The following is a 22,096-nucleotide window of genomic DNA, read 5'->3' on the forward strand; positions in this document are numbered from 1 at the left end:
TTTGTTTTCTGTAGTGTAACGTGTATTTTAATGTATTAGTAAGTTAATTTCCTCGCCTGGTACGCAAATGCTTGCTGCAGCGGCAGCAGCATCCAGACCTTAGGCCTGTCATCTAGATAATCACATGGTCCGGATAACTACATTTTGTTTTTTTTTTTTCACCTTTCTTCACAAGGAATAAACCGGTTAAGGTTAAGGGTAGCGCAATCAACACAGCAACATGGGTAAAATCGAATGGGCCCCACTAAATGTGCCCATGAGGCGACGGCTCGAAACCCTATCCACTGCCCTTTGGATGTGGTTGATACTTTTCGGTGAGCTGGGAATGCTTATATCTTACTTCCTGCTGCTGGTAAGTGAGATCTTGAGATCCTCATTGAGCCACGTGTCGGAAAAAAAAGCTAACCTCTTTCTTCATCCTAGATTTATGGTAACTTATTCGTTAAAACTCTCTGCGTCATCTATGGATACTTCATCTACACCGATCGAAAAATCACAACAAACGGTGGCCGAGGACAAGGGTAAGGAAGGATACGGGAGCTCTTCCCTACTTAGACCACCGAATGTAACGTAACTCTGGTCGATATTTTGCAGTGTAAAATGGTGGCGAGATTTGTTTTGGTGGAAGCTCTACCAGAGCTACTTCCCGGCGAAGCTGCACAAGACGGTTGATCTCGATCCGAACCGGAACTACCTATTTGCCGCCTTCCCGCACGGTGTTCTAGGGTGAGTAGATAGGGCGTTCTGGAATTGGTTGTTAGTGAGACAACGTGCTATTGCGACGAAAAATAAATGCTCAATTTCTTAAGCCCCTTTTCCCCAAACGCCAAGATGATGATTGAGCAGAGGGAGCCAGAGCAGCGGACCGAGCAATCGTCGTCGTCTATCGAACGCTGATAAGATACGGCTGCTGGTGGCTCTCTGCTTTGGTAGGGGTAGTAAAACTTCTCGCAGTTCGGCGGTGTACGGGTCTGAAGTCCTACCTTCGAAAATGGGGTCCAAAGGGTCCAAATTGTTTTTGACTCTGTTTACAACCACCAAAGACGGCTACTACTTTTTTTTTTTGTTGGGTTGGAGATTGTGATGTTAATTACAAGATAACGTCACCTGTGTATTGCGTGCGTAAATGAGCAAATCTTAGGTAGAGGTGTTACCCCACGATCGAGAAGAGATTTTATCGATTGGCTTGTTTCTAGCGGCGATAATCTCCGTCATTACGAGGGGTAACATCCTGAAGTTGTGTAGGAAACTTGACTTGCCCGAACGTGCTTGTTTATTATATCGCTTTAAGCTCATTTGAATTATTTTCTTGCTTATCAGATATCGCAGCTTTGTGACATTGATTTGCAGCATATATTTTTATTCGGTGCCGTTAAGTTATTAGAGTCGTTCTATATCCCCTAGACGGAACGGATATCAAGCATCTAAAACAAAAGTATTGACCTTGGGTTGTGGCCACACATCACAGTTTCTTATCAAGACTTCCAACGAGGTCCCTGGCGGCCAACCAGTTCCCTCTTCATTCAAGAGGCTCTTCCGAGAGACTTTGTCCAACCTATCTTAAAGGACCTATTATGGGATATTGGCTCTCAAGACATAGATTATTCATCGCAAGGTCGACCCCAGATATATCATTAGCAATTCCGAATTAGTCAAACTTGTTTCCAACTTTTAAATAATCAACCCATGTTTCGATCGCTTTTCCTTTTCCAGATTGGGTGCCTTCATCAACTTCGCCACCAATGCTACCGGCTTTCATGAAAAGTTCCCCAAAATCCGGTCTCGTCCCGTAACGCTTAACTTCCACTTCGTGATACCCTTCTTCCGGGAGATCCTGCTAAGCTGGGGGCTAGTGTCCGCCAACCCAAGCAGCATTCTTAGCCTGCTGAAAGCATCGAACAAACCAGACCAACCGGTAAACGATGACGGGTTCACCTCCAACGCGGTGGTGATCGTCGTAGGTGGAGCGGCCGAATCCTTGCACTGTCGCCCAAACAACTACACGCTGGTGCTGCGCAAACGGAAGGGTTTCTGTAAGCTAGCTATTAAAGCGGGCACACCGATCGTGCCGGTTATGACGTTCGGTGAGGTGGATCTGTTCGATCAGCCACCGAATCCGCCCGGTTCGAAATTGCGCCGGTTCCAGGAGTTTGTGAAGAATACGACCGGTATTGCTCCGGCTGCGTTTGTTGGACGTGGATTCTTCCAGTACAGTTACGGACTGATTCCGCGGCGGAAGCCTCTGAACACAGTAGGTAAGTTGTTGCGTTCTGATATCAAAAAGAGGGTTTTAAGAGAATTCAAGTAACTAATGCTTCGAATCACTGCACTTTCCTAGTTGGTGTTCCGGTGGAAGTGACGCAGATAGACGACCCGACGAACGAACAGGTGGACGAGGTGCACGAACGGTTCTGCCGCGAGTTGGACAACTTGTTCGAAACTAACAAATCGCGCTTCATCGCTGATCACAAGAACGTGAAGCTTGTGCTGGAGTAAATCTTCAGCAGAACGTACACAAACACACACGTGTATGCTAAAGATGACTGTAAAGAGACAGAACCACACTATCACGATCCTTTGCTCGGCGGTCCTGCAATATCTAACGCTGGTTCGTGAATATTGTATTACAAAGCATGGCATCGCCCAAAGACGACCGACAACCTTAGCGAGATGGCGCTTTTGTGATGCCATCGAAAAGCAAGGATTGAGACTGTAAAAAGTAAAGACAGACAAACCCCGTAACTCTTCGATACCTAAGAACCAATCTGGCACAATGCGGCTGGCTGTCCAGTTTTGGGAGTCAATTACTAGCGGATAAGAGAACAAGCACAGGACAAAATTGTGGTGTGTGTGTTAGCATTTAAAACCTCTAGGCGTAATTATATCCTTTTTTGTTGTTGGGTGTTTTTTTCTGTTATTTGTAACCGTTTTTTGAGGTGTTTTTTGTTAAGTAAGCAAAGGGTTTTTTTTGTTTTTTTTTCTTCTTGTTAAAACATGTTTAGGGTAAAATTGTACTTTAGTTTGGTGTTTTCTCCCCTTTCATTAAAAGTCATATGTGAAGCTATGTGTATGCGACTGAGCAAAAGTAAAATGATTATTGAAATACATTCAAAAACAGAATGGGAATTTGAGAAAAAAAATATTTCGTTTGGTTTGAGCAATAACTTAACCTGAAAGAAATGTTAGAGAAAACTTCTGTACTCCCAACACATATCGCGACGTGCGAAACAGAGATTACATAGAGGGAATATTTCTATACATTCGAAAAAAAAAAATGATAAAACCTCTTAACCGCGTTCAAAAAAAAACCAAGTCTGATCGATGTTCAGATCGTCGTATATGCTGACGGGCTCCAGGAGCTATGCAATGACTAACATTGTACTTCTGGACTCTAATGCAGACCTATTTAAACCTTTCACTGCCGAACAACCTTGTCGGCTGCCAATGCGGTATGATCCTATAATCTGTTTTGGACCTCTATTCTTCTTCTTGGGTTATCGACCTGCTAGGTTATGCCAGGTGGTGGGATTACTGGTAACCATGTTGTTGGATAAGTAAGTCTGATCTCGAACTACGGGAGAAAGGCCTGGAATGGAATTCGATACCCAGTACTGTTGTGTGAAGAAGGCCTCTCGACCATCGAACCGATCACCTAGGCCACCTCTCTCGGAAGATGGATTTATTACAGGTTAATTAAAATATGAGACCATATTCTTGTCTAAAAAATAGTGATTGTCAACTGTATTCGTTTTTATAACATCTGAGAACCTTTCAATGGAGAAGTACGACTTGACAGCATGATAACAGTAAAATTATGACAAAAATTGAAGAAAATAAGACTATAATGATGAAAACACATTGTAAATATGGAATGGTGTTTATTAAACGCTTGGTTTCGATTTCAGTAGCTGAAATGTGGATAAGATCGCCGTCGACAGCTTTTCTAGATGACCGACGGTCACGTGTCGGTAGGCCAGTCCACCGATAGCTGCGATCGAGACAAACGAAGCGCCGTACAGTACGCGTGTGAGAATCTGCAAACAACAAGAGCCGTTATCAGCGGTAAGTACGAATTCAATGTCCGTGTTTTGATGAATGAGCACAATGGCATGGTGTAATATACACATAAAGTGTACGGCAGACTGTTTACATATGGTCAACAATCGATGCGATGTATTTCCGGAAAATTCGATTCTCTAAACCCACCTTATCCTGCCAGGCCCGATTCGCTATGCACTTGCTGTAGCGCATGTGAGAGAAGGACACGGAGTTGTACAGTGGGACCCACGTGTTAGGCAGCAACCAGAACAGCAGCTCGTCCAGCTTCTTCCGGAAGAGGTACGATCGTTTAGTAACCAGATCACGCATCTGAAACAGAATTGTGTTAAATTTTCGCTCCGACTTAAAATTCCTCCATAAAACTGTAGCAAAAATACCTCAATGTAGTTGTACATTGCCAAGTCACAGATGGCATGAGCATCCTCCCACCGTTTCTCGCTAAACTCAGGCAGAATGCGCGTCAAATCCGTACCGTACTGGTTGAACAGTTCCGTCAGCACGCTACAATCTTCAAAGCCTGCATTCATGCCCTGTCCATAGAACGGAACCATCGCATGTGCCGCATCCCCTATGATCAATGCCTTCGATCCTACATGATACGGTCTGCACTTGATCATGACGAGCGATTGTGCCTTCGTTTTGAAGAAATCCTTTATCAACCGTTCGCGCCCAATTAGCTCGATCGCATCCGGGAAGTATTGGCGAAAGAAATCGATCAGCCGGTCCTGATCGGTAATACTGTGGAACTGTGTAAACGGCATGAACAGTGTTACCGTCCAGGTACGGTCCTGGTTCGGCAGCGCAATCATCATAAACTGTCCCCGGGGCCAAATGTGCAGATAGTTGTGCGGCATTGCAAATTCTCCATCGGCCGTTGGTGGAATGCACAGCTCCAGATAGCCGTGCTCGATGTACGTCTGGCTAAAGTCGTACCGGGGTCGCTTAACGATCTCCTTCCGGACGGCACTGTACGCACCATCGCATCCGACGATCAGATCTGCCCGAGCGTTCTTGACCTCTTTCGTTTGGGGGCTGAAAGGTAAACAAACCGGAGGATTGGATTAGTAGGGTGGTCTCGAGTGTGTAAGAAATTCCGCACACTTGAGCTTCTTGAGAATCCCAACACACTTCTTGCCATGAGAGGCATTTTCCATGCCAAAACTTCAATGCGCGCTACTTGAACGCGCAAATGAGTCAGAAGATTATCTCGGAAGGAAAAACGCAACTCTCGTAGATAACGCATCCAAAGAAGGCTTGCTTACTCGAGCACAATCTTCAAACGCGATAAGAGCTAAACGAATGAATGAACGACGAACCAAACTTTCCATCCAGTAATATCTTCAGAGGCGGGCGGGCATGAGCGATTAAATTGCTTTCATCAAAACCATAACTCTCGAGACATCTTTCCCATATTGCGAGATAATTGATATGATAGTCTCGTCTCGACATGGGACCATCATTAAGTGTGACGTTTATTGGCACTAACACTGGCAATCTTTCGTGTTAAAGCACGTGAGAAAGGATCTTCTTGATGAGTTGTAAGCACTTCTAATAAGGATTGATTCACATTAAGCGGGACTTTTAAGCAAAACAGGTGCTAATGACCTTAAAGGGTTGTTTTAATGATCTCGATCTGGTGGTATAATTCTAAGGAACGATCGAGAAATCTTTACACATATCACATATCAGACACATATCAGAGGATTCAATCCCTAGGAAGTTTCGAGTAGGATAAGATCCTAATTGAAGGATTCGATCCGATTCTGGTTCCATTGGGATTTCATTACAGTGATCAGACATTTCCCACTACAGTAAGAATTGCGATTTTGTCCGCTTTCTGATTGGTATTCTATAGGTATTATATACAGATTCAATACGGATTCATCAAGGATAAGGAATTCAGTATATCTTGAGTAAAAAATCTCTCGTAACACTCCGTCTCCTCCCGCCAAGAGAGGATTCTAAGATACGAAACCTTAAAAGGATTGGGATTCAATGATTAGAATCCCCATTGGAATTCTCTTTCCCCAACACTATTACACACACACACACCCAAAATCCAAATTTTCTCCTACTTACTCAATCATCGACAGATTGCCCTCGTCCAGATTGGCGCTGACCAGCTTGTGGTTAAAGTGCAGGTGAATGTTCGGGTACTTCTCGGCCGCTGTTAGGACAAAGCAGTAGACAAAAAAGACACGTAAAGAAACCTTACAAAAACATGTTTCCGTCGAGGGCTTTTGCGACATTTGTAACACAATACGCCCTCCTACCCACACCCGTATTTCTCTTACCATTTAGCAGCACCTCGTTGAGATGCTTCCGACCGACGGAATAGATGCACTGGTTCGTATTCGCATCGTACGGTACAATCTTCCGGTTGCTATTAACGTCATGCAACATACGACCCGACATCGGTAAACCGTGCTGAAGCAGGGCTTCCTCTAGCCCAACTTCAGCCAGTGCTCGGCGACCACGGGCCGATAGGGCCAGGTTGATACTACGTCCGATCACTAGCTCCGCTGTGCGAATGTCTGGAAGGGATTGTGTGCATGGGAAACAATACATTAATTAGCCTTTCTCACTTAAAACCACCCCAGGAGCATAATTACCTTCTCGATATTCGTACAGATTAACTTCGTGTCCTTTCTTGCCGAGATGGAGTGCCAACAGTGAGCCAACCTGTCAATCAAAATCGACGATATCAATAGCCGGTTGTTCTTAGTTTGTTAATAAAGCTCAATTTACGCAGAAAGAGACCCTTAATCAGCGGCATCACTATTGACCACGGTCAGTGTAACCGGGAGAACAGGCCAATCGGTAGTGTCTCATTGTTGTGAAATAGACAAGATTACGAAACCGTCAGCTTCCAGGCAGAACTTTACTGCCGAATTTGATAAGCTTGTTGTTTTTAATTAATTGCAAATAAAAACAAACCGAGTTTTAGTTCTGAACAACGCAAAAGCGCATGGACGGGACTTACACCCGATTTGAGGTCTCTTTTTGCAAATTAAACTTTATAATAAAACACAATACTCACCAATCCACCACCAACGATGGCCACATCTAGTGGTTGATGCTGCATTCCGTTCGTGTTGGTACGCTTATACTTGCCGCTAGCAGTTGCCATTTTATCCGCTTTTCGCACCAATATATGCACTTTACTATACAAAACACGTTTTCCACCTTATATGCACACACGATCAATTTGGGACAGCCTCGAAAACGAATAACTTATGACATACACACAGGATCACTCACCAAGCCGCAACACGAGAACCAGCACGGTCAAGCGTTCAAACCGAATTGAACCGTACGTCGTACCTGTCGTAACAGAAAAAGCCTCCAGACCATTCTCATGCCATCCTCTCTATCCCTTTTTGCCACCCCGCCACTATCTTCTTGTGGCCCTTTTTTCGACGGGTTCCTATCTCTTTCGTACGGCGTCTGGTGCGTTCTGCTCGAACAGGCACGACGTTATCACATTTCCAATAGTTTTGTCTGTAGCTGTGTGTACTACTATTGCTCATAAGTACTACGCTTAGATGCTAGTCTTTTTTGTTGTCGGCTTTAAATTATGGTAACATTATCCCGACAAAAAGACAAAAAAGTCCTTTCTCAAAGGAATTAGATTGCTGATAACATCAACATCTTTTTTTGTGTCTCGTTTGCTTAAAGGAAGTTAATTAAAGGCAACAAAAACATATGGGATTTCATTCTATCAGCATATGAATGCATCGTTTTTTGGAGAATAATCAAACTGATTTGCGTTTGTGATACCGGTGGAAGAATGATTTTGCTGCTAAAAAAAAAAGAGAGACAATAATAATACAAAAGCGGAAACCACCACCAGAAAGTTCCAGTGGGATTTGCCATTCGTCGTGCCAGCTATAAATAATGGCCTCTTAGCCACGTTCTTAACAAGGATTACTTGGATACGCTTCCAGTGAAAAGCTTACGGCTAGTGGAATGTTTGTATTTGCTACACGATCTCACGCTGTCCACCACCACTGCATAGATGCCATAGATACAGGAGCTTGTGCTGCAAGTGTAGGCTCTTTAAAATGTTTGTTTTGTTGAACAGCACACGATTCCATGTGAGAGTTGTAATAACGATACAATATTACAAGGTTAACGACAGAATGCATCCGAACCAAGTCGAGCACCTGCCAGACAAGATGCAGACGAATGATCTCTACTTCTCCCAAAAACCGGAACAATCTTTACACCCCCAGCTTATCATTGCATCTGCTCAGTGGGTCGTTTGTAACGGTTTACACACGGCTATACAGCGGGATGCAACATGCTGTTTTGTTATCAGCATCATATGTTACTGCCGTAAGCGCGGGATGCGATTGATGATCAATCCGGATTAGAGATTAGTTAAACGGTTCGCTGAACCTTTTACCGGTTCGAGATCATGATCAGCCAAATGACGTGCTGCTTTGTTGTGTTGATCTATGGCCGATTGTGCTTATCGTAGCCTATGTGACATTGGCCAGGTTTCGAACTTATTCGAAATGTTTAGGAAATTGTTTCAGATCTCCCTTCATAGGCACTGCTAAAGCTAGAGAGGTGTTTTGGCATGCCATTTTTGGTTGTACTTAAAAGAAAATTAGTCTTCAATGTTAAGAAGGATTCTTCTATTCAAATTCTTATGCAAAGAAAGCCATAATCCTTGGTAAGACTTACCTTTTTTATCGGCAAATTTGAATCGAAGCCCAACGAGGCCAATTGATGAGAAACATCTTTTAGAGCACCGTCTGATTTTTAAGGGTTAAATGCTACATGAGCCTTGGACCATGTTTAGGACGCTAGTATATAACTTCAGAATTGAGAAATGAAAACGTTTTATATTCCGTAAGTCTCATGAGCCGTGGCGAATGCTTGTTCGGCTAATGAGTATCCTAAGGAAACCTAGCATGGTTCAAAATCCTTGCTCTGTGAACGATTAGAACATACCAAATGTTCTTAATCTGTCAAACGTGTTAGCATTAACTATTAAATATCGATCGCTTTATGCACGTAATGTCTGGTTGTGTCATGAAAATGACACAGGACAAACTAGCCCGTAAATAAAACCAGGCAATTAATGAATGGCTCCTATCTCTCCATTGAAATCCTGACCGATTGTAGGACTTCTACAACAGCCTTAGATCGAAAGACGAAGGTGACGATTAATAAGAACGTAACAACCCTTAATTAATCCTTTATCCGAGACAGCAGATTCGATACCTGTTTTTACCATTTGTAAGCCTAGTTCAGTTAAAGCTAGATTCATCCGGAATTCAATCCGCATTCATTTGACAATTCTACTACCATAAACAGTAACACCGCACCACCTTCAAACCAAAACTTCCATACAGCTGAAAATGGATTTTTCGGCTTCGTCAACAACAATCCACAGACAGATACTTTGATTTTTGTAGAGAAACTGACTCCAATCCCAGATGCCAGCTGCTGTGTATTATTACATTCTCAACATCCCACGTTTGAAGTTGAATATCGGCAGACCATCCTAAGTTCGCAGTGTTGTTCCCAATCGTACTCCGCTCTCATTCCGGTCCGTCCGTCTCTTCTCCGCGCGACATCACTTCCGATTCGCTCCTTTCGTTTCCTGCTTAGGCGACCAGAGCGGAAGCAGTGCTCGATTCGTACTTCCAGTTCGGTGGCAGTACTGCCTTGATCTTGTAGTACCGGGCCAAACGGTGGATGCGGGACTCGATCAGAATCAGTCGGAACTTGCTGTCGATGTCCTTACGGTTGCGCTCCAAATGCTTGCGGATCGAGACGGCCTTCTTGATCAGGAAGTACAGATCCTCCGGAATGTCGGGCTTCAGGCCAACGGCTTTCATGATACGCAGAACCTACAACAACAAACCCGCCCATTCGCGCTCGGATTAGTTTACCATTCTGCTGGAACGCGACCTCACAAGTCGCTTGCAACCGGTAGCGGTCTTCCGGTTACCAGGAGAAAAAAAAGTTCCACAAACTAACCTTGTTGCCATTGACGAAGCGCACCTGGGCGACACCGTGCGAATCTCGCAGAATGATGCCGATCTGCGACGGAGTCATGCCCTTCTTGCCGAGCTTCTTGATCTGTTCCTTCACATCCTCGGCGTTCAACTTCAGCCACGACGGCACAGAACGACGGTACGGCAGGGCAGATTTGGAAATACCCTTACCAGGAGCGTGCATACGACCCATTTTTCGATATTTTTATTCGTGCTTTCGCACCGCGTGTTTAGTTCACCGAGACTTTGACAAAAAGAAAGATGGTGGAAGACGTCAACCAGTGACACGGCACGGTTCCGCGCGCACACTGTTTGTGCGGTTGGACATTGACTTGCCGGTGAAAGTGATTTATTTTATAATACGATATATCGAACAGAAATAAACGTGTTTATCCTGCAATTAATGTTCCGTGCAACACATAAAAATGAAATTAGTCCTTAAAAACGATATTTTATTATAAAAAGAGAAGCAAACAGGGCATTGCTTGGAAAGAAACCAAGCTAAGCGCTTCACCCAGCACTATAAACTCCGCCAAATGTCAAAATAATGGACAACAGGTTTTTTCATATTTTGGGAACTTTTAAATTGTTTTTAATTAAATCAATTGAGCAGCAAATTCAACTCATAGCATTATTTTGTGACAACAAAAAATTTAAATTTTAGTTAAAACAACAAAACACAATCAAGCATTAAAAATTTCTGAATGTTCGATTCGATCGACAACACGTTAGTTTACATTCTCACAACTAGAGGGCCATGAGGGATAAAAGGCCCTTTACACCGTTGAAGATGGTATAATTTATTTTTGAATTTCAAATAAAATTTCTTAAATTTTTATTTATATTTATAACTCATTAAATTTACAACTACTTGAATAACTAACGATGTGAATGGTCAGAAGATAACAGCGTTTTCCCAGCTTCAGACTAAAAAAACACAAACACAACCCTTCGCCCGTAGACCGGAAAGAAGAAGTTCAAATTTTTGTCTTCTACGCATGTGCGCAGAAATCATCCAGAAAAAAAAAATGGGAAAAACAGTACCACAACATTCCAATAGCATCGCCTTGTCCTCGATTTCTTGAATAATAAACAAGTTCATTTGTGCGAAAGCTTAAATTTGATTAGAGTCGATCGAATTAGGAAGCGCGGTTGCGGGTGACGATGGACTCAGCGTGGATGTGGGTCGTCGTCAATCGCCCAACGGAACAACGTTGTCGCTGGTCGTAAATTTGCAACCCCACCATAGCAACATCTCGCTTCTCTGTTGCAGCCGAACAACAGTTCCAGGGAACAAACTCCGCACGTCTCGCAAACGGTAATTAAAAGGACGAACAGGATGATGAATGGTGTGTCGTAAGGCGCGTCTAATTTTGCTTTTGCATGATTCCATCCCAATCTCTGCACACACACACCCACAAACACATGCCACAGTGTGTTTCTCCATAGCATGCCCAATAGTGATTCGTCCGGTGGTATATACTCCCCTCTTCCACAGACGACACTGACCGATTCGGAGAGTGAAGAAGAGCTACTGCGACGCACCACGGTAACTGTCCGCCGGATATCGGAACGCACGTTTGGCGGTGGTGGGAGCGGTGCTGTGGTAACAGCGATCATGATGAACGGCATGAAGGGACGACCGGTGGCGGAACTGCGGCCAGCAGCAGGAACGGAAAATGGCGGTGCTGCCCTGTACAATGGTGGCTATCCGCCGAGTCCGAGCGATGTGGAGGATGCGAGTGGCGTATTTCATGCGGACAATGTGGCCATTTTGCATGAGGCCGGATCGATACCGGACCACAAAATGTCCTTCCCGCGCAAGTGTTGCTTTGTGGCATCGTTGGTCGTGTGCTTTCTGGCGGTGGTGATATTCCTTTGGATTATTCCGTGTTCCGACGAGCTGTCTTGTCCGGCACGGTAAGTGGGAGGGTGGGCATTTTCCGCCATTTTTCTGCATCTCACAAGTTTTTTCTTTTTCTCGACTTTCAGTGCGGAAAGAGTGAAAACGCAAAATTGGATACGAAACTATGAGAAAATTGAACTGAAAGGTGTGATAAATGTGGTTGAAGGAGTGCACGGTAAGAGCAAGAATCTGGTCTTCATGTACCGTGGTGACAAGCTGTTTCCCGAGTTTGATGAATCCTACCGAAGGCGGAATGGGATCATCTCTTTGGTCGGTAGCTCGGGCAAGGTCGCTTGGTACGATCAAATGATCAACGAGCCGAAGAGTATCGATTGCACGTTGCTGGATGCGGACCGTAGTGGAGCGCCCGATTGTTTGGTGCTTGATGAATTTGGTCAGCTTGAATGTATCGATCCACTGTCCGGAGAGTGGCTGTGGCACGCCGAAGGATACAACAAGCGTAGTAACAGTGGAAAGCAGAACGATATGCTAGACTTCCCACTCCTCATACCGGACGTCGATGGGGACGGTGTGTACGATCTGCTGTTTGTGACGAGTTCCAGCGAAACTAAGCACAATCGTCTGGTGATGATATCTGGTCGTAAAGGCATCACGATCGGTGATTCTTACGCCGTTAAGGAGTGTCTCTACGTCCACAAGCTCATGCTGGATGAGGAGCTAAATGTAAAGTTTAACTGCGTGAAGGAAAAGTCTGAACAGCAGAAAGCAAAGTCACTACCGGAGCTGTACAAGCTTATCCACCGGAAGGCACTGGATATGCGTGTGGTTCGCCGAATGCCAACCGATCTGCCCCAGCACAAGTTTTTCGGCCAAAGACGCAACACGGAGAAACAGCGTACGATAACGAACGTCGGTGGTAAGCAGCTGGTGGTAGAGAATCGGGGTAAATGTCCCGAAAACTGTTCTACCTCGGTACTGCTGACGGAGGAGTCCACCGGGGAACTGTTGTGGAATGTGTCGGGACGTCAGCTGTACGGTATGCAGCCGGTACGGTTAACTTTCTCTAACTTTGGCGCGGACAATCGATCCACCATGTACGGGTTTGTGATCAAGTTCTGGGAATGGAGTCAACGCGATCCAGACAATCGTAGTTCGCGCTTCAAACGCTCCCTCCTGTTCGGTGGGCGCGATGATGATAGCAAGCAACGGTTCATCCACCAACAACCCTGGATAGGACCGCCAGGATTGGACGCCATCTCGAAAACATCCTCGTCCGCACGTGGACAGAATCAATCATCCTCCTCGTCCTTCTCGCGTCCATCCGGCGTGTTCAGGACGCGTATGCGCTTCCTCAAGGAAACGATCAAGCTGATCGTGTTCAACTCGAGCTACATCAAGATCGAAAACACGAGCCAAAGCAATGTGATCCAGTTCTGTCGCGAAACGATCAACGGCGATCCGACCGAGGTGCTCTGTCAGCCCGATCTGAACTATCAGGAAAATTCGCTACTAATTGCCGACCTGGACGACGATGGTTCACAGGAACTAGTGTCCTACTATTCCACCTTCGTCAAGACGGCAACCAGCGATGCGGACGGCATGGGAGCGGGAGTGGGTGTTGGTCCCGGGGCTACCATGAAGCTTAAAACGTACGTCCAACTATTGCGACTGGAATCGGAGCTGCCAAAACTGTACACTCCTGTCGCGGGACAGGAGATTTCGGAGGGCGCTAAGCATCGTTAAGCTAGCGGTGTAGGAGCATTCCTCCCAACACCGAAGCCATCCAACACATTCCAACCGATTGTGATTTTGTGATCTCATACCAACCGCGTTCCAACATTACTCCTAGCTCTTTTAGGTTACATCAATGTTGTACACGGTTTTTATTCCTTTCTTCCTTTTTCTCCACATAGAACAATGTCGTCGTCACGTACTTAGGGGTACTAGGCTAGTAAATGATAGCACATATTTGCCAACACTCATACAGCTTAATGTTGGTAAATGGGAATGCTAATAGCGTAAGGCGCAAGGCGACAAGTGCAACGAACGATAATGATAGGGCGTTCGCCATTTACCATTACGGGTTTTGGTGGGCGTGTGTGCGTCACACACAGAAAGAAAATGAAGGCGGTCCTGTCCTTTCTCTGATCCCGTTAACGAGTAGTGTCATGTTATCCTTCCGGCACTGTTTTGCACCAAGTCCGCGTCCTTGTATACAGACACTTTGCACAGTACTAATGCACACGCTTGTATTTTTAGTATACACCAATCACACACACACTCAAAACATGCAATCAAAAGAAATGATAAAGTACTTAGTTCGTGAAAGCGTTGATAAAAGACATGATGGGCGAGAGAAAACAGTTGACTATGAATAAATCCATACGGACCTAATGTTGAATAGAAGAATTGCGACAGAAAAATGTCTACCAGTAATTAAATGTTAGATGTGTTTCGTTTAACTTTAATACATCCGGAAATGTACTGCAAGAATTCGTACCTTATCTAGATTGTTCATATATAGATCTCTCTTTAGGTGTCCGGCTATAGGGGAGACCTAGGTTCAAACCCCATGATTAGGGCCATTCCCCCGCAGTGAGGAAAGAGTACCCAAATTCGACGAGGTATCAGCAAGTGTAATAAGCTAATCGTTCCTTTCGTGGGGACTGGTAGTAGTAACCAGCGAGCCACCTGCATTAAAAATTGCCACAAAAAAGGGTGAAGAAGTAATGTCGACATCTGCTCGTAGCGAGTGCTTCAAAACATTAAGCTTTTAAGGATTCATTCTGGTGGATTCCAGGCATACCAAACATAAAGTGTTCCTTGTCCGCCCTGTCTCGACTTTCTAAACCAATTTGAACAGGATTCAAAATCGCGGATGAATTAATCAAATAGGCGACCGTTTAACCAACAAACTACTTTTTGTCTCATGTGGCTAAAGTGGCGTTCAACTCCCGCAAGTCTAACGTGGCAGGGAGTAGAGGTATTTTTTTGAAATTATAAATTGCTTCAAGAAACAACTGCAATTTAATTTGTTTGCGTATGTAATTACGTTTTGCTCCATTTTAAACACTTCTTTCCCCAGCCTTTTGCTCGTAACGACGTCAACAAAGCGCGGAGATCATAACTGTGGCATCATCGGAACGGTACTTGTTTACGACAAAATATTGTGCATCATTACCCGATCGTCATCAGCTCTGCTAGAGAGTGCGAGTCTTGCATGAAACAGCAGATAGTCGTCCATCGAATACTATGCGAGCGTTTGTTTACAATTCTGGAGTTGGAAGATGATCTAAAAAAAAAGATCGCTTTCCAGTGTTCAATAGACCGATCGAAAATCCCCAACAAATGACTGTCACCCTCATTGATTCAATGGGATGCAGAGTTTTCCTTTTATGTCTGTAGATCTACAAACCGAAGACACTACACTCTGTCCACGTTTCCTGTTACGCTATCTTAAACTCGTGAGCTGCGCGTGACATTTTTTACATTCATCGTCGTCTTCCTGTTTTGGACAAACAAGTGCTTTTTTTGTTGTCCTTCCCCAAAGTACGGAAACTCTCTTTCTCTCTCCCTCGAGGATTCGGCCGAACGTTATTTGGGGTGACTTTTTGATAAGGCTCATGCGCCAGGTCGCCGCGAAACTGCCGCCATCGGGCAAAAACGAAAGGTCGTTGTTCAAAACATGCACTGTTTCCAGCTGACCGAAGCGGCAACACGATCATAGGGCCGGGGAATGTCCCTGGCGAAGTGCAGATCTGGCGATGCACTCGGCTGCTTAATGAGCCATGAAGAAGAGCCGGCGCAATCATCTCTGCCGATGTTAAGCATTCTTTACGACACTTTCTGACACGGCGTAGAGTCCGACGATGGTTGTAATTAGAAGTTCTTGTGGTTGGGTTTTCATCGGCGACCTATCACTTCTTGCGGTATCAGTTAAAGTCGCGAGACTTGTAACGTGTTTCCGCCTCCATTTGGTCCAAACGCCAAACCCTTCCCATGCTTGCCGAAGCTTACACACTCACCTACTGAGACAGCCTGAGACGCTAACTGATCGGCTTCTTATCAGCTGGTGAGTTGGCTACAACACAACAACGCTTTGGATGCTGCTGACGTACGCTTGGGCGTACTGGATTGTGAGGACTAGTGCCCGCCCTCTGCCGCGTCGTACGATCACGGCATGCCATCGCCGACGATGGTAACCATGCGGTTGGAGTTACCCACCATTAACACACTTACACACACGCACGCATATATGTACATTGACGATCGTTTGATTTTAATTTGATCCCCTTCGCTACACACTTCCTTCCTGCACTTGCCGTCATCTTCCATCAGCGGTAACAGAATCAAACGCTCGGCTGTGTTAGGACCGTCTAGAGCGTTTGCCGAGAAGCTACTCCCGCTTCCTCCCCCTCATGCTCGCTTCCCTTACCCTTAAAGGGCCACCGAAGCGGAATATGGTAACAAAAAGTCAAACAAATAGGTTTACGAGTTTTGTAAACTTGATCAAGAATACGAGATTGCACCAAAATGGACAACCGCAGTCTTATAAATATAAGATCGTACGTGAAAGTGATTGCACTAAGCATTCGATAATCTAACCGATCACACTTGTACGTACACCTCCGAGTTTGCTGTGTACCGGTGAAAGTGAGCTTTAGTGAGTGAAATTTTACTTTAAACTTGAATCTAGAAAATAAAATAAAAATGGCGACCTTCAACGATAGCAAGCAGGGTGGTGTTGGCCGAATGTAAGTATACAACAAACGAAGTGGAAAAAGCGTGGAACCAAGCCAGTCGTCAATGTGGAATGTAACGTGAAAATAGTGTGTGTACTTCGTGAAGTGATAGTTGTGATTAAACTGTTTTGCCAATTCGCCAACCGCTCAAGGTCCTGGACATTAACAAGTGGTCGACCAAGGTCCGCACGGGAAATACAATTGTCGCGATGCACTTTTGTCCGTGGTGGCTGTGTTGCATCTCTATCAATCACCCGGACGGACACCCTAGGAGCATGGGCATCAGAAAGCCATTAAGCAAACCAGCAAGCCCTATGTGGCCCCAGTCTGCCAGTGTCCAAGTTCCGATACTTAATTTGCTTCGGGGTTCGGGTGTGCATAGGACTTGCCGTGACAGAGACCAATGCTCTGCAGTTGAGCTGTTGGAGCAATCATCGACCGAACACCCAGACACACAACTGCAAGCCCCAATCATGGTCATTTGGTCGGTGTTACTAGGTAGCATGTTGGCATGTGTTTTGCACCAACTACATTACCTCAACTCGGGACATGCATTGGAGATGAAAGGGTGAAATCGCTTAATTGAAAACAGTGAAGATATTGCTTCCTGACAGTGGAAAGATGGCGATCTTTCTAGGCAATACAAAGTAAACAAACATTGGTAAACAAAAACCGTACGCCACTATCAGACACGCCATGGGTTTCGTCGTTCATTTGCTGTCTATGTCTTTTCTATCTTGCTCTCGAAGAGTCCACCAAGCTCTCGTGGCATTAAAACATCAAAATGGCGCATCACAAAAACAAAGAAACAAATCAAAACAAATGTTCAAAAAATTCTGCTCAACCCATTATCAGTTGCGTCCGTTTTTTTTTTTATGGTCAATGTAAAAAGGATTCGACTTGATCGATGCACGATCGTATCAAAACGCTTCTCAAGGAAGAAAACGTGTCTCGCGTGCCGGTTGGTAAGAGAAATCATTGAAAACAAACCTACTAATTGCATCACCTTGTTTGTTTCCTGCATTCTGCAGTCCTTGTTTTGCTGATTTGATGATCAGCAACATGGGAAGGTAACTCATCCTGATGCTGCAAGCTGGATGACCCCCTAGCTAGTTTAATGTTTACTAAACGATTCTCACGTCTGGAACGATCGCTTAGATAAGGCTAAGGGGACGCTTTCAAAATGGACAATCAAAGCCATCAGAATATTGTGTGTAGCTTTTGTTGTTGTTTTCAATCCGTTGTGATAAGATTTATAGGAATTAATTTCCCATAGCTCGATCACGTGTTGCTGGGTATGGAATTATAGTGACATATCTTTAGGAAAAGGCTGTTTGTTAAAGTATTATTTTCCTTAACCTTGACCTGTTTGTGGATAGTAGTAGCAAATGGGAAAGACTAACGCACTTTTCTAATACCGCCAGTTCTTATCACTTGAGCTGTGGACTGAATTCTTTTGACGTCGCGTGACGTCTTCATCTCTTGCACAACAACATGTTATTTTGCGTGATGTTTCTTCAGCGCGGCTCGTCTTTGGAGCCACCAGGAACTACAGATGTAGTCGCGGTACACTGACTGTAGTAAACAACAGGGACACACATGAGTATGAGGTAGGCAAGATGTCCAGCGTAGTACAGAGTGGTTTTAAAAATCATTTCCGCCATAAAGGTGATCAGCAATAGCGCATAAGAGACAAAGCATTCCAAAGCCAGCAGAACAGCAACAAAGAGAATTAAAATTCGCAAACAATTAAATAATCCGCAGGCAATCGGTGAATGGTTTGCTTCACCTAAAACTCGTTCAAGCTGATCCGATCAGCTGCGAATCGGTACCGAGAGCGGTATCATCATGCGTCACACTTCCTGCAGTGCGCGTGCCTACCGAAACTGTTTCAAACTGACCGGCCCGGCGGTCCATCCATACATTGGTTGTAAATTCAAACTTCGGCTACTTGTTTTCAAGCTGCATCGCCATTTAAATGCATCACGATGGTTCCTTTTGTAGCCACAGGTGTGGACGACTGGCGAGCGACATCAACAACAACAGCACCATTACTTAAGAGCGTCATCATCAGTTCATAATTACCAGCCTCCGGTCCTCCCGGTTCCCTTTTCTGGGTTGGTCCGTTCTCTGTATCACCGGCGGCTTTCTACCGTTGCAATCAGCGCAAATACCACCTCTCTTGCACATATACTCACACAGAGACAGACTGACAAATCGTCGTCTCCCCACCCCAAAATACCAACTCCTCAAGTCCGTCACGCGAAAACATGCGCGCCATCAGCATGGGCATTGGGTCCGATGGATGGAAGGTTTTATGCTATCACCCGGCGACGCGCACCGTCACTAGCGATCGAGGTGCGACAGTGTACGGTTCAGCAGAAACAGGAAGCTTTTGCTCAGTTCCTTACGGCTTGTAGTTCGAAGCAATACAGAGTGGTGTGGTGCTTGTGGCGTTGAACGCTGTGCTTTTCAAAAGAGTGTCTTTGAACAATACAGACTTTGCTTTTTGAGATCTTAAACTAAAAAGATACTTAGAGAAGTAGTTAGACGCCACTTGTTTTGGGTAACGGTTTAAAAGACACTCAAATAAAAAATGAGTAAATTTACTTATCTACAAAATGGCAACGGAGTACCGAACGGTGTGTCGAATGGTGCGAATGGTCATCATCAGGTTCAAAATGGACATTCGAACGTGAACCGGAATGGGTGCGATGCCTTGCCGGCTGCCGAAGCCTACCAGCAGAAGGCGGCTACGTGCGGTCCCTTCCATATGCCACGCACCGAACACGGCGGGTAAGTTTAAGGGCACACGCAGTCTGGCTTCTAGCAGAAACCGGAACCGAGGACCAGAGTTCGAGACAGGGAAAGATGATCCGTTTGTCGAACGGTGCGTGGAAAACATGCAAGTGCAGGTTTGGTGGCTTGTAGGCACGTAGAGCCGTCTTAGGATAGGAGGGTATTGATCGAAGGCAAGTGCTTGGTAGGGTATGAGGTTTTGGTAGTTTATTTGGGAAGTTATTGCAAGAATTTCCTACGGTGTGTGAGCCATTTCACATGGCAGGACCGGTGTTCAAATCTCATCCGGACCATTAGGGAACAATGATTATTCAAGTAGTGTCATTAAAATGCCGGCAGGACCTAGTGACATGTCGCTAAGCCAAGCCCTTTTCTGCAAGATATTCTCTAGAACTTCTTGCTCTTCTTATCCTGCATAGTAACACCGCTTGTGTTATTATCCTTTATTACCAATAAAGCTGCTATTATCTTTACTACCGATAAAAGTGTTTCAGACATTGGTTATCTGCTTTTATAACCAATGTCTGAAACATCTCCCTCAGATCAAGCGCCATAAATCTTCGCCGAAAGGAGATCATCTAAGCAAGATTTTTTTTTTTGTCCGTTCCCCCCATGAACTCGTCTCGCTCCGGTGCATAAACATTATCAGCAACCAACAAACAGACAACGGACTTTTGCAAATACGTGATCGTAATTTATATGTATATAAATCATGAATTGATTCCCGCCTTATCAGCCTTTGTCATCGAGAATGTTCGTGTTGGGAAGAAATGGGGGAAAAAACAACAACTCTGCGTCCGAGTTAGAGTGTGTTTGGCATTTTAACCGCGTTTCCTAGGGGCGTCATGCCAAGAAAAACAACTGGCGGTGCGGTGGCGACGGTGACCGATTGTTGCCGATTGACTACAACCGCGTCGCGATGACGATCGTGCCCCCATGAAACGATCGCCAGGGTCATCGTGCAGGGACCATGCTCCATAATGGCAACGGGATGTGTTGGGTAGGGACGAAGACCAGCTGATAACGGTACGGTGGCTGTGCAGCAGCGTAATTTGCTGTCCAGCCTTCAAAATAGGCAACAAACGGGCAGGTGATGATTAGTGTTCTATCACGTTGTTCTACGTACACTTGTAGAGAGCAATTCTTGGAAGTGAAAGCTTGCAGCTTTTTTCTGTAAGATCCTTAAGGCATACTAGACATAAATGGCACAGATTGGTTCCTATCCTCGAGTACAGCTTAGCCTTCTCTTAGACCTTGAACGTTAAAACGTTTTCCTTTCGCTTCTATCACCACCCACAACAGGTACACGTACGACACACTGCAGGAAATTGCAAATTATCTCCTAGAGCGCACAGAACTCCGCCCGAAGGTTGGAATCATTTGCGGGTCCGGTCTGGGCACACTCGCCGATCAGCTGACCGATGTGGATAGCTTCGATTACGAGACGATCCCACACTTTCCCGTCTCTACGGTGGCTGGCCATGTTGGGCGGCTGGTGTTTGGCTATTTGGCCGGCGTACCGGTGATGTGTATGCAGGGTCGGTTCCATCACTACGAAGGATATCCGCTCGCAAAGGTAAGCATTTCAGTAGTCTGATTGGGAGGTCAATTCCCCAGGAAAGCTAACCTCCGATCCTCTTTCCTTGCAGTGTTCTATGCCGGTGCGTGTAATGCATCTGATCGGCTGTACCCATCTGATCGCTACCAATGCAGCTGGTGGAGCGAATCCCAAGTATCGCGTCGGAGACATCATGCTCATCAAGGATCACATCAATCTGATGGGCTTTGCCGGCAACAATCCGCTGCAGGGACCGAACGATGAGCGTTTCGGGCCACGGTTCTTCGGTATGGCCAATACGTACGATCCTAAGCTTATCCAGACGGCGAAAGTGATCGCCCGCCAGATCGGTATCGAGAATGAACTTCGGGAGGGTGTGTACACCTGTCTCGGTGGACCCAACTTTGAAACGGTGGCCGAGGTGAAGATGCTAGCCATGCTTGGGGTGGATGCGATCGGTATGTCGACCGTGCACGAGATCATTACGGCACGGCACTGTGGGATGACCTGCTTCGCCTTCAGCCTGATCACCAATATGTGCACGATGAGCTACGACGAAGAGGAGGAACACTGTCACGACAGTATTGTGGGGGTCGGCAAGAACCGGGAGAAGACACTGGGCGATTTTGTGAGCCGTATCGTGAAGCACATTCACTATGAGGCGAAGAAATGAGTGGAGCTATTGTAAAAGAGAAGCGAGATGTTTTTAAACGGAAAAGTAGCTGTAAGCTTCACTTTTAATTAGGTAAAACAATTATACAGATAGCTGATAGGTAAACGTAACTTCGTAATCGTAATGTAGATAGGAATAATTCCCTTTGCGAACCCTTGCATGTGCTACAATAGACTGTAAACGAAAAACGGGAAACAATTCTAAAATATTGTAAATTTGTGCTACCAAAAAATGGTCGTTCTATAAAAGGTTATATTGACGATATAAAAGAACATGCTTAAAATAAACAAAAACATTTTAATAATAAATTTCAACATGTGTTCTTCCTGCTGAATTCACAACGGCAGTTCATTCCGGTTTCGGCTCACCAATTGGCACGATGAG

At 45.1% G+C, this 22,096-nt stretch overlaps 6 protein-coding genes across 6 annotated transcripts in view; 3 read left to right on the forward strand and 3 right to left on the reverse strand.

Annotated features, from left to right (window-relative positions):
- The window catches only part of LOC126561524 (basic proline-rich protein-like), a 360,034-nt gene that overhangs the window by 45,770 nt on the left and 292,168 nt on the right, over window positions 1-22,096 (reverse strand). The gene's annotated exons all lie outside the window — the stretch shown is intronic.
- On the forward strand, window positions 212-2,514 carry LOC126563194 (2-acylglycerol O-acyltransferase 2-A-like). Its single transcript, XM_050219820.1, has 5 exons — window positions 212-352; window positions 424-521; window positions 595-726; window positions 1,714-2,255; window positions 2,339-2,514. Exons 1-5 carry the CDS (start codon window positions 221-223, stop codon window positions 2,494-2,496), a joined length of 1,062 nt encoding a protein of 353 aa, XP_050075777.1. The 5' UTR covers window positions 212-220; the 3' UTR covers window positions 2,497-2,514.
- Window positions 3,877-7,216, reverse strand: LOC126562146 (kynurenine 3-monooxygenase). The gene is made up of 7 exons (XM_050218574.1): window positions 7,100-7,216; window positions 6,672-6,741; window positions 6,354-6,593; window positions 6,139-6,226; window positions 4,437-5,091; window positions 4,207-4,368; window positions 3,877-4,034 (listed from the first exon to the last, which is right to left on the reverse strand). Exons 1-7 carry the CDS (start codon window positions 7,187-7,189, stop codon window positions 3,882-3,884), a joined length of 1,458 nt encoding a protein of 485 aa, XP_050074531.1. The 5' UTR covers window positions 7,190-7,216; the 3' UTR covers window positions 3,877-3,881.
- LOC126563212 (40S ribosomal protein S13) lies at window positions 9,615-10,340 on the reverse strand. The gene is made up of 2 exons (XM_050219840.1): window positions 10,057-10,340; window positions 9,615-9,926 (listed from the first exon to the last, which is right to left on the reverse strand). Exons 1-2 carry the CDS (start codon window positions 10,264-10,266, stop codon window positions 9,681-9,683), a joined length of 456 nt encoding a protein of 151 aa, XP_050075797.1. The 5' UTR covers window positions 10,267-10,340; the 3' UTR covers window positions 9,615-9,680.
- Window positions 11,522-13,683, forward strand: LOC126561759 (uncharacterized). The gene is made up of 2 exons (XM_050218069.1): window positions 11,522-11,993; window positions 12,066-13,683. Exons 1-2 carry the CDS (start codon window positions 11,524-11,526, stop codon window positions 13,681-13,683), a joined length of 2,088 nt encoding a protein of 695 aa, XP_050074026.1. The 5' UTR covers window positions 11,522-11,523.
- LOC126562530 (purine nucleoside phosphorylase) lies at window positions 19,279-21,737 on the forward strand. The gene is made up of 3 exons (XM_050219075.1): window positions 19,279-19,478; window positions 20,784-21,057; window positions 21,131-21,737. The coding sequence occupies exons 1-3, from the start codon at window positions 19,279-19,281 to the stop codon at window positions 21,710-21,712; spliced, it is 1,056 nt and encodes a 351-aa protein (XP_050075032.1). The 3' UTR covers window positions 21,713-21,737.

This window comes from Anopheles maculipalpis, chromosome 3RL (assembly GCF_943734695.1).
Source record: "Anopheles maculipalpis chromosome 3RL, idAnoMacuDA_375_x, whole genome shotgun sequence".
NCBI lineage: Eukaryota > Metazoa > Arthropoda > Insecta > Diptera > Culicidae > Anopheles > Anopheles maculipalpis.